The sequence below is a fragment of the Apus apus genome, chromosome 15, assembly GCF_020740795.1.
Source record: "Apus apus isolate bApuApu2 chromosome 15, bApuApu2.pri.cur, whole genome shotgun sequence".
Taxonomy (NCBI): domain Eukaryota; kingdom Metazoa; phylum Chordata; class Aves; order Apodiformes; family Apodidae; genus Apus; species Apus apus.
The window spans coordinates 15107313-15122291 of NC_067296.1; the positions used below are offsets into that span (position 1 = coordinate 15107313).

The 14979-nt window shown below is 53.9% G+C and overlaps 2 protein-coding genes across 2 annotated transcripts in view; one reads left to right on the top strand and one right to left on the bottom strand.

Moving 5' to 3' along the window:
• LOC127390963 (BPI fold-containing family B member 4-like) overlaps positions 1–1933 on the top strand; it is a 39395-nt gene extending 37462 nt beyond the window's left edge. The window contains exons 18-20 of the mRNA XM_051633164.1: positions 829–871; positions 1366–1429; positions 1729–1933. Of these exons, the coding sequence (XP_051489124.1) occupies positions 829–871; positions 1366–1429; positions 1729–1859 (238 nt within the window). The 3' untranslated portion in view covers positions 1860–1933. The remainder of the gene's footprint in view (positions 1–828; positions 872–1365; positions 1430–1728) is intronic.
• A 4304-nt stretch (positions 1934–6237) lies between these two features.
• On the bottom strand, positions 6238–11465 carry LOC127391123 (protein TENP-like). The gene is made up of 16 exons (XM_051633423.1): positions 11444–11465; positions 10915–11031; positions 10566–10665; positions 10167–10271; positions 9897–10034; positions 9474–9519; positions 9162–9222; positions 8829–8920; positions 8563–8739; positions 8203–8244; positions 7956–8120; positions 7653–7720; positions 7099–7144; positions 6745–6808; positions 6579–6655; positions 6238–6306 (listed from the first exon to the last, which is right to left on the bottom strand). Exons 1-16 carry the CDS (start codon positions 11463–11465, stop codon positions 6238–6240), a joined length of 1389 nt encoding a protein of 462 aa, XP_051489383.1.
• Between the last annotated feature and the right edge of the window lie 3514 nt (positions 11466–14979).

Below are 14979 nucleotides of genomic sequence, written 5' to 3' on the forward strand. Positions count from 1 at the left end.
CAAGGAGAAATGTGATAACCTGCATAATTGTAAGACTGTCAGCTTGACTTTGATCCTGGGCAGTAGTTTGAAATGTCTGGTATTGGACAGGCATGATAAAGGAGTAAGGGAAGTGCTGTCATTAATGCCAGTCAAGGTATGATTGAAGGTGGAAAGCATTTCTTATAGTGTGGGGTTTCAGGATTTCAAGCCGTTGAGCTTGTCAGAGAGCTAGATTTAGAGGCAACATTGGCAAAGCTTGTGTGCAGCAATAGAGGGAACAGAAATGCATCAAAGGGCTTTTAATTCAATATTCAATAGACAAAGATATAGCAAGATTCAATGGAAGTAGAAAAGAGAAATTGCAAGTGGAAGTAAAGCACACGTTTTACCTATGGAGATAGCTGTGTGATTGCAATGATAGATTAGGAGCAGTAGCAAATTCTCCAGTGTTTGTGATCTTTACATCCAGACTGGATGCTTTTTCTAGAAGCTCTGCTCTCAGCTGCACACGAGCTGACTCTTTTCCCAAGGTGAAAAACTGCCTGGGCATGGGAGAGGGAAGAGGAGCCAGGAGCTAGTGATGTGTGCCCTCTGGCAGTGCTGCTTCCCTTACCAGCAAAGAAAAATGGAAAATTGGGTGAAGCTTTTATTTTCCTTTCTCTCCTGCAAGTTTAGCAGTGCCTGGTTTTGCTGTACACCCGTGTGGTCCCTGTAGGGGTATCCCAGGGATCCCTCACAGGATCCCTTGCCCGTGGGCTGTGGGGCAGTGGGGCCCCACAGTAGGGATCTGGGAGCCCTGGACAGTGACTTGGTGTCTGATGTGCTGTTTGCTTTCCTTTCCTGCAGAACTTCCCTCTCCTTGGAGTCTTCTGAGGTTGGCATCAGCAATGTAAGTCTCTGGTGCCAGCCCAGACCCTGCCGGGTGCTGAGCCCTGTGCTCTGGGGAGGGAGGAGACACGTGTCCTCTGTGCTGCTGAGATGTGTCCTGTCTGTGATGGATTACTGCTGAGGGGCTTAGCTGTGGGCTGCTCTGCTCTCTGTGTTGTAGCAATTCTTCTTTGGCTGCTTGCTTTATTTTCTTTTTTTTTTTCCCTCCTGCCTTTTCTAGCAATGCAAACACAAAGCCCAGGGTCTGTCTGTTAATTCACCTCTGCTTAAGCAAAGCTTGCATGGAGCTCCAGCAGGAGTTTTACCTGCTAGAAAGATTCCCAAAGGAAGGAGTAAATACAAATCAAGTCAGAAAGGTAGATTTGCTTTAAAGAGAAGAGGCATTACTTGTTCCTTTGCTGATTTCCAGTCCCAGGGACTGGCTCTCTTCCCATGGCAGTGCTGGGCTGAGCTCACACCCTGCCACTCACACCCTCCCTCCCTTCTCTGCTTCAGATCTCGACCTTGAAGCCCCACTGCAGAGGTCTGCTGGTGGAAAGGTTGCTGCCTCTCATCAATGGTACAGTGCAACACTGGGGGGGCTTTGGGTTCTGGGGAAGGAGGGGAGAGGGGCACGTGCCTGTTGGAAAGCTGTAGCAGGAGCGAGTGGGGCTGTAGTTAACAGTCCCAACCGTGTTCTTCCACGATCCACCCCAGCTTCAGTCCTAAGGCAGAGAACATGAGGAAAGCTGAAGAAAATCATGTGTCTGTGCCCATGGGCAGCTCTGTCCATTCTCCCTCCTGGCAGCAGCCTTGCTGTGGGGTGGGAGCTGGGCTCACCCCTCAGATGGTGGGTCAGGACCTGTCTGTCCCCTGCAGGTGCTCTGAGCATCGGGATCCCTCTGCCAAACGTGCTGGACATTCCCTTGCTAAAGGTGGATGTTCAGATATTAGTGGTAAGTGTCTGGAGAGGCTGTTTCCTCCTGCAAGGCACCAGTGCAGGTGGCTAGGGCTGTAGCCGGACCCAGCCAGGGGTGGTTCCATGGGCAGGAGCTGCAGGGTTTAAGCCTTGAAAGGCCAGAGAGGGTCGCTCTGTCTGAGCTCCCTCAGTCAGAGATGCTGCCAAGAACTTCATCCAGGCAGGTACTGAGTGATGCTGGGCCCCTCTGGGGCAGGTCCAGGTTCCCTCATCCAGGTTGCCTTTCCTTCCCAGGTGTCTCTGTGGGAGCAGCTTTGATGTGGGTCTGGGGGGTCTGGGGAGCCCTTTTGAGTGTCACCACACAAAATGACTTGGATTGCACCCGGTTCCAGCCCTGTGCATCCTGGAGATGTCCCAGAGGAGCTGGCATATTCTCTTGACACTTCCCCAAGGATACTGTGCCCTCCTTATCGCAAAACTGACATGAGGATTTTTGCAAGAGGGTTTGTTGTTCACTGTGTGTTGCTGACAAGCTGCATTCCTGGAAGCTGGGCAGTGATGTGTACATATCTCCTCAGGGCCTGCTGGTGATCCTGGCATGAACTGGGCAGTGAGAGGCATGAGAGGCCTTTCTGGGCAGAGAGGGAGGCAGAACGACCAGCCAGGATGAGGCATCGAGACCAACATTATCTACTTTCCTTCTCTAAACTTGATTCAAGATTCTTGATAACGCTTAAGACACTTTAAAGTTGTTAAATGGCTGCTGTGAGTCCTGAGCTGCCTGCATAAGCCAAAACCTGGTGGGCAGCTCTGGGTACAAATATTTATTTAGGAAATTGGCCTGATTTTGGGGTCACAGTTACAGCAGTTGCACGTGGTGCTGCAGTGGAATTGTTAAATTGATGCTGAGGGAAAATTGTTCTCGATACAATGCAAAAGTGAACTTGTTGCATTTGGCTTTCTAAGTAAATGTCACCATCACATTCAGCAGGCTGTGAAGTGCTGAGGGGGAGCTCAGGAAACATTTGTCATGTAACTCTTTTAATAAACATTCCTACTTTTTTAGTGCTTGGAATGAGGTTCTGGTTTCTGGTGCTTCTCAGGAAGAGTGTCTGTCCTGCCATGGGTTCCTTTGTGACAACTGGTCTTTTGGGTGTTTGAATGTTTGGTGGCTGTACCTGGCCAGGTGACCTAACAAGTGCTAATCCACAGACAGGAATCAGAACAACGTAGAATTTCCAAAAGTCATCAAGCATTTCCTAATAATTGGTAATGAGGTTTTCCCTTCAGGTTCTGAGAAGTGCCATAGCTCTGGAGCACACCCACCCCCTCAGTGGTCCATGTCTTCTTAAACAAGCAGCTGGTCTGTGTGTGTCCCAGCAAAGAGAGCTGAGGCATTCTTGATTTCAGAAAAACAAGTGATTCTGGGTAAAAGAAAAGAAATCTAAGATCTTAACTGGCCTCTCCAACACCACTCTTCCCCAGCACTAGGTGTTATTGCTAGTGTGTCAGTTACTGCTGGTGTCCCCAAAGCTGGCAGCTGGTGGTGTGTGGAAGGAGCCCAGCACCAAGCAGGTAATGGGTGGGGCAATATCCTGCTCTGTGCTTCTGCCTGAAGGTGAGAATAACCTGCCAGGCCCAAGCCCATGGTGCTCATGGGTTTCCAGCCTTGCCATGGGCCGTTGCAGACGGGTCACCAAACACTGCGGAGGATGCGCCGGACCCAGCTGCGGTTCATCCAGACCTCCCAGAGCTCTCCTGTGCTGTGCCAAGGGCAAGCCTGGTGTCACACGCTGTCATCGCGTGGGCTGAGGGTCTCGTGTGGTGGCAGGAGGGGCTGGGGTGGGCTGAGGTACATGGTAGTGCTGGGGGCTGGTGTTTGGCTGAGTCTGACTGGCTCCTCTGGTTCCCAGCCTTGCACGGGCTGATGGGGCTGTGACCTCCAAGGCTGTTCAGCTGCTGCTGACAGGAACGTGGCCTGTCCCCAGAGAGAAACAATGCTCCTGCGTGGTGATGGGACTCCCCACTCCAGTGGCCCCAGCACCAGCTAAAACAGGTGGGTGAGGAGTTCTGTGGCACAAGGTGTGAACAAGGAGGAGGGCCCAGGACCATCAAGCTGTGCTGGTGGCCAGGAGCTTCAGCCCTTGCTGCTTGTGCTCCCTGAGGCTGGGATTCCTGGAGTGCCAGTGGAGCAGGGTACTGGGGCTGAGCTGCCCTGAGACCCCCATCAGCAGCCCCCTGCCCGGTGCTGGCAGCTGCTCTGTGCCACCATGAGGTTACCAGATGGATGGGACTTGGCTTCTCCATCCATCCCGTCTTCCCACAGGTTGGCGTAACAGGCTCTGTTTGCACAAGGTTTTGTTCTGGTTCCTGAGCAAACACCTTCTGTCTGGTAAGTAAAGTTTAGCACATTTTTACATCTTCTTTTGGCCAGCACTTGTGCATTCTGCTTTCCCGGAGGGGATTAATTTTGCTGGCACATTACAGAGAAATCTGTGATCTGTCCCTGTCCCAGGGCTCTGTGTGACTTGGAAGGAAAAGGCAGCAGGAAGCATGTGACTGGAGAGCTGGATGTCCTGGGACAGGGGCTGCAGCAGCCTGGGATCACTGAAAAGTGCAATAAGCCTTCTCCTGCATCTGGGAATGGCTTCTCCTCCTGGGAGCTGGCTTCTATCACACCATTGGTGGTGTGGGGCTGAGAGGGAAGGAGCAGAGGAGCCTTTCCAAAAGGAAAGGGCATCTCCTTGGTGTAACTTGTTCTGAAACTCTTGAATCTAGTGCTTTGAATTGCTGGTGGGTTCAGGAGTAAATCCAGAGCAGGAAACTGCAAGTCAGAATTCATAACCACTGGGACAATCCACATCAGGGAAAATTATGGATTTTGTTTATGGCAAAGACACTAATATAAACACTTTTTTCATCATTTCTTTTTCCAGGTGAACCCAGAGTGCACGCTGGGGACAGTGCTGGCCATCCCCTGAGGATGCAGCTGCGCTGGTGGGCTTAGAAATGAAGGTGGCAGGAGGGAGCAGCAGACAACCCTGGTTCTCCAGCTCTGGCCAAGCCTGTGGCTGCTCCCAGGTAGGACACAAAGGTGGGAGTCGGGGTGAGCAGCCTCCAGGACCCTGGCCCAGCACTGGAGGTGCCGAGACAAGCGCTAAAGCCTCAAGCCAGAACATCTCATGGCAAATAAATACATAATTTTACTACTGTAGCTTAGTCCTTTTGGGAAACTGGTTTAAGATATATTAGTCAAGGAATAATGCTTGCAGCTCTACCAGGAAACTTTTATTAGGAGCAGTTCCTACTATTGCCAACTTCAGCCATTAAAATCATTAGTCAGGTCCCCAAGCTGGGCATATTAAACCTTCAGGGTTTTTTGGTCCTTATAATAAATCAGCCTGGCTTGTTTTGTTTGCTTTCCTATTTCTGACTCTCTGAAATATGAGGCTTTTGAAGTGATTTTCAGCAGCTCCAGAGGCTAGAAACGATGTGTGTAGCTGTTGCAAGTGAAAGCAGATGTAGAGGGAATTAATGTGGTTTTATGGGCATCCCCAGGGCAGAGCTCGGGGGGCCCCGGGTGGTCGGCAGCCCCCGTGCCCTCCTGGGCACTGGCACAGCCACAAACTCACCATGAGCTCCATTGCCAGCCCACCCTCCCGTTTTGGACACTTAAGTCTGTTGTGGGTTTTTTCCCTCCTGTAGTTTCCCAGCCAACCTCTGGAGCACAGAGGAACGTTCCAGCCCCGACACCTGCAGCCGTGGGTGCCCCTGGGTGGGCACTCGCCGAGCTGGCCCATGGCCCCATCTGTCCAGGCATTTTCTCTGTGCTGAGCTTGGTCAGAACTATGGTTTTGGAAATATAACTGCCTTCAAGTCTAAAATTAGAAACCTTTGTGCAGACTGATTTCCCCCCCCCCCCCCCCCCCTTCTTTCAGACCCAGGGCAAACCACCAGCCGTGCGGTTCCCATAGTAACAGGAGTAATGGAGCAAAAGCAGATGAAAGGTCCCTTGTGGGGGGGGGGGGAGTTTTGTTCTGCAGCCTAGAGGCACGGGGCTGCTTTGCATGCTTCTAAATTAGTGGACTTTTCATGCTTCCTTAATGAAATGTAAGGTCTGGACATATGTACTGGTACCAGTTCTTAGCAAGGCAAAATACAGCTGTCTTAGGTGTGAATCATTGAGGGGGAAAAAGTCAATAGTCACACCAGAAAATTCAATGTGAAAGAGAACTGTTTAATTAAAGCATGGAACATGGTTACAAACCATCTTCTTTGTGCAAAAAAAACCCACAAACAACAAAAACCGAGAGCAGGATGGGAAGAGAAGGCCACTAGTGCAGTGCTGTGATTATCCTAAAGCTGAGGAGGTCTTGTTTTAGTAAGGTAAGAAAGAAGAATTTCAACATTTTGGTGATTTTGGAGTCAACAGAACAATTTTGCTGCTGTTTCACTCCAGCCACCATCCCTCAGCTCCTGGTGCTGTGCCCCCCAGGCTGCTCCTGGAACTTGAGGTTGCAGGAGACCAAGACGTAGTCCTGGGGAGGGGAGGAAGGGGGGCTGAGCCGGGGGCAGGGGGCTCAGGGCAGCCTGTGCTGGGGTCCCCCGGGCCACAGCCCCTCCAGCACAGAGACCACTCGTGTCGGGCTGGGCAGGGACTGGGCTGTGGGAAGGGGTGGAGCTCGGCTCTGGGGTCAGCAGGGCTGGAGGAGCAGGGTCGTGTTTCTTCTGGAGCCAGGAGAGGAGTGTTGCTCTGGGTGCCCTTTAGATCCAACCTAGCAGGGAGTGATTTAAATGCCTCTTTTCTTACCCTGTGAATCGTGACGTTGAAGTCAGTGTAGGTGAAGCTGAAGATGTGGGGCAGGAACACGCCTTCACTCAGGACCGCTAGGGAAAAAAAAACCAAGAGGGTGAGATGCTGGCTGGGTGCTGCCTCCACCCGCCCGCGGCCCTGGGCGGCACCGCTGGGACCTCACCGCTCAGCTGAGCTGGAACCTCCTCACGGATTGTGGGCAAAAATAACTGCTCCAGTAGATCAGCCTGCCAAAGGATCCCACCATCAGCTCATGGACTAGGTGACTTTAGGGCAGGAGAGGGCCAGGGACCAGCACAAGAGGGTCCTGGTGCTCACTGCACCTCTCCCGGGCCCACACAGACCTGCCTCTCCCTTCTGTGGGTGCAGCGAGCACCCAAAGGAAACATTTCCCTGGGGATTGCTGCCCGGGGTGGTTCAGGGCAGCTGAGGGTGACCAGGATGTTAGAGGACAGTGCTAAGGTGCAGCACAGTGCGAGGAGGGGACACAGCACTTGGGGGGTGCACAGGCACCTACCGGCACAGGGCCCACGTTGGAGGCAGCCAGGCTGAGCTCAAGATCCCTGGAAAACAAAGAGCAGCACCAGAGCTGCTAGCAGTGAGTTGTACCAGGCAACAACTGACCTGTTCCCCCAGACCCCATGGCTGTGTTCAGGGCCAGGCCAGCACTGACCCTGGGGCCTGGGCACATCTGGGCAGGCAGCTGGAGCCCAACCTCCCTCCGGGCACAGAGCAAGGGCTTGGGGAAGTTTTGCCCCCCAGGATCTCACCGAGCAGTGTTGGTGAGGCCCTGCTGATGTGGGGGGGCTGGGCTGGGGTGAGTGGTGAGGGGGATGCTGTGGGGCTGGGGGCTGGAGCCATGGGCTCTGGGGGGGTGTTGGTGGGTGCAATGTCCACTTTTCTCTCTCTAGTCATGTTACCAGTGTTTCCTTGTTTCCCTTGGGATAGAGCTACCTCTGCACTGCCCAAACCATAACCGCTAAGGAATCCCCTGGACTCCTTTTCCTCTCCTTTCCCTGCTCTGACTGGGATGAGTCTCCTTCGAGCCCAGAAGTGTGGCTGGTTCATTACTCTGTCCCAGCTGCAGAGATCATCATCCTGGTGTCTGTGACGCTGAGGAGCAGCCCTGCAGCCATGTCCTGCGAGGGGAGGAGAGGGCAGGATCAGAGGGAGGAAGCGATCTCGTTAGACTGGTGGGATGCGGGGACCCGTCCGTGTCCTGCCGGGCCGCTCCTGCCCGGGGCAAGCGCTGCCGGGACCGGCCGGTAACGGCTGCACCGGCCCCTGCGGGGGCTGCTCGGAGCCAAGGACCTCGATCTGGGCACAGGCAGAAAACTTGTGGAGCACGTTCCCGTGCTGGCAGGACACACTCACCACCTTGATGCTCAGGAAGTTCTGGAAAGTTGGCGATCCCGTCCCGACCCGGACGGTGAGGAAGAGCCTCAGGGCTGCCTTGTCCTCCTCCAGCACCAGGCGCGGGGAGCTGCGGAGCGCGGCTCGCAGCAGCACCGGGACGTCCTCCTGGAACAGGGAGCCCATCTGCCGAGGGAGGGGGGTTAGTTCTGGGCGCTGGGGGTGGGCAGCAGCCGTGGGCACTGCCTGGAGCGTGACAGCAACAGACCTGGGGAATGTGCTCTGCCAAGGTGACGGTGGTCAGAGGGCTCTGAAAGACAAGGCACAGCTCGTGGGTGATCGGGGAATGCTCTGGGGCTTGTTTCCATCCCAGCCCTGGTAGTGAGGGATACCCTCAGGAGCCTTCCTGCATGTGCCAGGAGCAGCGTCCTGGTTACTCCTCATGGCAAATTCTCCATGCATCATTACACCAGCAATATTTTTGGGAGCCTGGGAGTGAGGGGCTGCATCTCCCAGAGGCACGCTCATTTCTTTGCAGGGTGCATGGTTCCTCCAAGCCATCCAGGGGGCACGGCTGTCCCTCCAAACACGTTTTTCTACTCTTCCTTTGCTCCCTTGCTCTACTCACCAGGAGGGTCATGTTGAAAGTTCCAGACATTTCCAGGGCAAGGAAGAGGCTGGTGTAGAAGTGTTCAGAGAAAGCCAGGATGAGGTGGGAAGGGCTGGAGCTCACTGGCTCAGGCATGCTGAAGGGCACGGGGCTGACTGGCAGGGGGACTGCCATCCCTGCCACCTGGAAAATTGTCTGCAGGGACACAGGTGAGGAGAAAAGGAGTTTCAGTGGCCTGGGGGCACGTGTCAGTGGGAGGAAGTGGCTGGAGAGCCTGGACTTACTTGTAAGGATATGGTGATTCCCTGCTCGGAAAACATGGGCGCAGCCAGAGGCAAATACTGGAGTTGGCAGCTTGGTGTTATGGGGAACTGGGCTGCAAACCGAGCAGAGGGACACTCAGGAGGAGGAGGGCAGCAGGGATGGCAGGTTGAGTCTGGGAAATGCCTGGTTTTCCCAAGTAAAGAGACAGGGTAAAAACCGGGCAAAGGGAACGGGTCCCTGCTTGGGTGAGGAGCCGCTGGTGCTGGGTTGTGCTGCCTGTCCCATCTCCTGACCTGCCCAAAATGGGCCCCACAGCCCTTGGTCCCTGAGGAGACTGAGTGCCCAGTGCTCACCCGACAGGGATATCAGCCGTTCGTTGGGCAAAAGCAGCAGTTTGGAAACTTCCAGGCAAATCTAGTGAATAAAGAACAAAAAGAGGTGGAAGAGGAACACAGGGGTCTGCCAGCATCAGGTGTCCCCTGAGCTCCTCTGGTGCTGCTGTCCCCATCAGCTGGCCCTGCAGCAGCCAGGTGACAGGGAGGGCAGCATGGGGTGACCAGGAGTGAGACCTGGCCAAGCACCAGGGTGATTTAAAGTGCTCTAATTCTTACGGAACTGAACAACTGTGTCTCTGTTGTCTGACACCTTCACAAATGTTTCTTTACCTTATCAATGTTAATCTCCTTGTCCAGGTCTGAATCAGAGGACTTGCTGGGTGAAAACAACGGAACAGAAGGAGTTAGATCAGAAGCAGCTCAGCCAAGAGTAGGTGAATGTCTCTTACCTGACCCAAAGGGCACCAGAGACAGTGTTACCATTATTTTCTATCCATTAAGCAATGATTACAATTCAGAATTGTGATTTCTCTCCATCATGAGACTGAAACTCTCTTAAAATGGGGGGCACCACACTGCAAGCAGGGCACAGCTCCTCCCACAAAGATAAAGTTTTGTGTTAACTTTTGTGAGCTTCTAGGGCACTGAGCTGATCTAAGTCCTATCACCTTCCTGCCTAGAAATGCTTGTGCATCAGTTTCTTCTTCTCCCCCATTACCCAGATCCTGTAACAAGGAAAGCTGTGGGGCTGACCTTGCCATCTCCTCGGTGCTCTGTGACCCCTCCAGGGTGGGTCTGCAGGCAGAGGTCACCAGCTCCAGGTTCCCTTCAGGGTTCATCTCCACGTGGAGGTCAGCCAGGATGGACAGTCGCGTTACCGTGGTGGTGGAGCTGTGCCAGGGAGGAGAGGGGGAGGCTGGAGTGTGGGGGCTGCTCCAGGGGGCTCACACCAGCCCCCCTGCTCCTGCAGGTGGGTGCTGGGTGTGACTCCCTCTCTTCCAGCCACGTGTCCCCAGCACTCACGGGGTGGGGGAGATGCTGAGGTCGGCATCGATGCTGAGCCGCAGCCCCGCGTGGGGGATGAGCGACAGGGACAGCTCGGCCACGGTGACAGAATTGATTTGGTTCCTGCTGGAGCAGAAAGGAAGGGTCAGGAGAGCAGCCCAGACTGAGGTGTAATCCCTGTCTGCTCTCACATGGGTAAACCCCAACAGCCAGGAGCTCTGCACAGGTAACTGGGGGGGGCCCCAGGGCTGCTGCTTGTTCCTGAGTGGCTCTGGCACACGCCAGCCTTGGGCTCCAGGGGGGTTTTGTCCTCACTGGCAAAACCCTTTTTGTGCTGATGTTCAAGTGGTCCAGGGAAAACCCCGGGAACTGGTGGCCCAGCAGGGCAGCCAGGGTGAAGCAGAGCCATGGACTCACCTGCTGGGCTTTGGAGAGCCAAGAAATGTCTCTGGGGCTGCTGGGGCCATCAGGTCCTGCCTGAGGACTGTCTCTGCATGAGGCTTGGAAACTTCAGCAACTGTGAAATAGGGCAGATATTTTATGAAATCCTCTGGAGCTTGTGGTCTGATGGACAGACAGAAATTCATCCCAGTGACACATGTCCATCCCAACCCCTTTGTTCCTGGCTGTGGAAAGGGGATGATGAACGTGAGCTGATTATGGCAGAGGTTTCTGGTGACAGTGTCGGGTATCTCCTCAGTGGGGGATGGAGGACACTGCCTCCCCTCCCTGCTGACTCTGCAGGAGATGCAGGGTCTGGACTTACAGTAGCTCAGTCCTGAGGGGGTGAGGATGCCCCCGCAGTCAGGGGAACGGGTGGCAGGAGCAGGGACCAGGAGGCTCAGGAGGATGCTGAGGGTGCGGAGTGTGGCCGTGCCGGCACCTGGAAGAGGAGCAGACCTGGGTCAGAACAACGAGCCCCCTGGGCACCCAGGCACAGAGCCCACAGCAATCCCACTGCTGGGAGCAGGGAATGGACCCAGCTGGTATGGACTAGAGAATGAACAGGAGCTGATGAGCAAGCTGGAGTCGTGGAAGAGGCTAAAATCAAGTAAAAAGATGAACGTGTTACCCACCCCACTCAAAATTTTGGGACTCGTTTGTAGTGTTTGTGGTGCTCTTACAATATTAAGAAAACAAGAAATCAGAAAGTTTAACCTGCAGAAAACACTTGTATTTATATCAGTCCTTGCAGGAAGTGGATTTCTGATGAGAACTGGCCCTCACAGAGACCCACTAGAGTGAGTACAAGCAAAGCTTCTCTCGAGCTTTTCAGGCTGCAAACACACCCTTACCTTTCTGGACCAGCATTCCCATCCTTCCAGCTGAGTCCATGTCTTGCTGTGGCCACTCCAAGGATTTGTGCTGGCTTTATATATCTTCACAGCTGAGGCTGACAGGGCAGAAATTGGCAAAGAGGGCTGGAAACTGGGACACTGGGTGGACAATTTGTTTTATATCCTGTTTTTATTGTTTCCCTGTACAGTTGGTGCCATTGACTGAGGGAGGTGAAGCACTGACCAGCAGGTGCTAGGGCAGGTCGCCTTTGGTGTGGTGTTCCTCAAGAGCACAAAGGTTGGTCTCTGGGTGGAGGGTGCCAAGAAACCAAACATTGTTAGAAAGTGAACAACCGTTTCTTTGCTCTCAGCTGTGCTTTGCTCCAGCCCCAGGGACAGCCCCCACCACGGCCACACCAGCGAGCAGCTCCTGGTTCGTGTCACTCTCCTGGCTGGGCAGCTCAGACCAGAAGGGGTGAGATGCCTCGTGCCAAAGGTGGTCTTGGCAGTTCATCACAGATGCCTTCTACTTGCATCAAGTCTGGGTGAGTCTGGTGAAGCCAACAGGAGTGTCTCCGTTGGGCTCAGTCAGTGTTAGAGCAGGCAGAAGATCCATCTGTTTTTCAGCTATCTCCTCTAGCCTCCAGAATGGCCCACGTGCCATGATTCCTTCCTCTCTTTAACCTGTTCCTAAGCAAAAGACACTGACAATAGTTATGGCAACTGGTAGAAAAAAATGGTGGGTGATGTCCACACTGTTTGATTATGCCTGTCTGAGCAGTGAACGCATTCGTGGCAGGGAGTCACCGTCCCTCTGCTTCCTCTGCTTGGGGCCATCGTGTTCTGCTTTCTTCTTGGCCTGGAGGACAGAGCAAACACCAGGTAAGTGCATCCCTTCATGGTCTCACCCAGCTCTCCTCTATGTTCTGACCTCCCCCCCAGGTTCTTGTGGGTTCAACCTTGAGGCCTGACCACTCTTCCAGAGAGGGTTGAACTGCCCATTTGGGGCTGAGTCCCTTGGCAGTTAGATAAAGTGTCAGCACTTGTTGAAACACCTGCACCTGGGGAGGAAACCATTGTCCTCTGTGCACTGGTGATGTGAGTTATGGGGCACTGGCTCCAGGTGCATCTCGACATGTCCAAAGCCTTTGGCTCTCCCTGTGTGGTGCTGCTTCCCTGCACAGCACAGAAATGCCCAGGGCAATCAGGTCTTCTACTGAAGGCACCCAGAGAGTTCTGTCAGGAGCAAGTATGAAGCTCCACATCTAGCAGCTGAGGTGTGTAGCCTATTTAGAGGCAAGAAATGTGTTCAGGAAACTAAATCCATTGAGAAGGTTGTAACCTGCAGGGAGTCCTGCCTCCTGGCATCTGATGTTGGTAGGAACATGGACACAACCCAGAAATGTCTCTGAGAAACCAGCCTTTGCTGTGTTTTAGAGCAGCAGATGGAAATGAGCCCCCACCAGGCCTTGTCCCAGCACAGGTGAGGTCAGCAGCTCCTCCTGGAGCAGCACCAGAGATTTATCCTCGAAGTGTTACTATGATTTATGGCCATGCAGGGGCCTGGGGATCAGCTGCTGGAGGAGGTGGCACCCTGGTGCTTAGAGCTGGATTTTTTTCCTCCTGAAGAGCTGTTCTGGACCTGATGATCCCTGTGGAGGCTTAATTAGATGTCAGCTTAGAGCATAATGACTGATCAAGTTACTAGCACAGAAGTGTCTTCCTGGCAAGGTCCATTCCCCATCAGGAGTTACAGTAAATCTTGCACCCCTGTTGGATGAGGTGTAAATCTGCCTGTCCAGGTGCAGGCAGAGTCACCGAGCGTGTCCCTGGGAGGGAGGTGATGGCAGATTAAACCTCATGACATGTTTTATACAGAATTGAAGAGAAGATATAAATTACTTGGTGCTGCAAGATCCCAGCAGGGTGAACTCCCAGAGCTGGTTCCTGCTGGGTGAAATACCTGGGAGGGGATGGGTGAGGATGGTGGGAGCTGACCCAGCTCAGGCAGGGCTGGGGCTTGGGCAGCCACAGTGGTAGCGCCAGCATGGCCAGCCTGAAGGAAAGCTTTCAGCAGCCTGGTGGGACACAGAGTTCTCTGTGGTGGGACAGAGATGGGTCTGAGGAGCCCGTTCTCTGGGCAGGTGATGGTTCTTCTCCACCTCACTTCAAACCTGCTGAAACCAATAAGAACATTAATGAGAACACTAATTTCCAGTGGGTTCTCCACCAGCAGATCCCATGTCCTCCCCTGGTCTCCTCCACAAACCTTAGGGGAGCAAGAGCAAATAACCCCAAGAGCTGCAGCTAGGCAGGTATCTCCAAAAGCAGAGTTTTCCATTTCACCTCCTAGGTTTCTCCTCACCCCCACTTCTGCCTGTACCAGGTAATTAAACAGCTCAGGTTTTTATTTCAGACTAGATGTGCAAGTCTCTGTGGGCTCTTCCAGGGTGTTGAGCAAGTGCTCTTGGCTGAGCTTGCCAGAGCATGGACCTGCTGCCTGGGGCTCAAGGGCTCACCCAGGCTTTCAGGTTTTCTAGTGAAATTATTTGTGTTGGCAGATGTCAGAAACACTGGGGGATTAGGTTATATCACAGTAATTACCCAGCCCTCTCATTCCTTCCATTTTCCCCTCTCTTGCTCAGGGTTTATATACAGGCTTTTCTTGCCTCTCTCTGGGAGACCAGTGCAAAGGTTGGACAACCTCTGGGGACTCTGCTGGAGAAGAGTTGGGTGAGGTGGCAGCAGCTTCCCCTTCCCCAGAGGTGTCCTGTCACAGTGAGGTGCAGCAGCTCATGTCCTTTCTCTCTGGTGCCAGCAAGAAGTGTGAGGCCAAGCTGGAACAGATTGGGGGGGCCATGTCCATTGTCCATGAGGGGCTCATCACACCTTGTGCCTCTGCCATGGCCAGCAGCCATGAGCTCCCCTGCTGCTCCCAGCACAGTCCCTCCGCTCCATCAGGCACCACAAGCCCCTTCTCTACAGCAGGTTTTAGGCACCTGGACCAGCTCTGGGGCTGGTGGTTGAGGAAGGATTAGTGCAGCTCTTGGGTACCCACCCCAGGTGGGTGGTGCAGGATGCAGGCATGTCCTGATGGGGCTGCTCTGGGGTGTTGAGACATAGAAACTGTGGGGCATGATTCCTGTAGTCAGGCTGTGCAGCTGTGCTGGGCGGCCAGAGCCCTGCTCGCCTGCCACGAGCCTGAGCACAGCCCTTAGCCCTGATGTGCTATGTGGGAACTGTCTCCAGCTCACTGTCTCTTTGTAAGCCTCCTGTTAGCCTCCAGAGCCCTGTGAGCAACTGTACCAGATCAGAAGATGTCTGGGATTTGGTGCTTTTTATTCCTTGGTGGCTGGCTGGTGTGGTCAGGAGGAGCTGCTGCCCCCGAGCTGTCATCGGGATCTGTCTTGGAACCACTGACCATGGAGAGTGTCCACCCTGTCAGTGTCTGTGCAGGCAAGAGAGCAGCCCTGCAGCAAGGAAGCTGCCCCTTGATGCTGCACATCCTAAGCCCATCCTGCACCCTCAGCACATCCCACCCCTCAGCACATCCC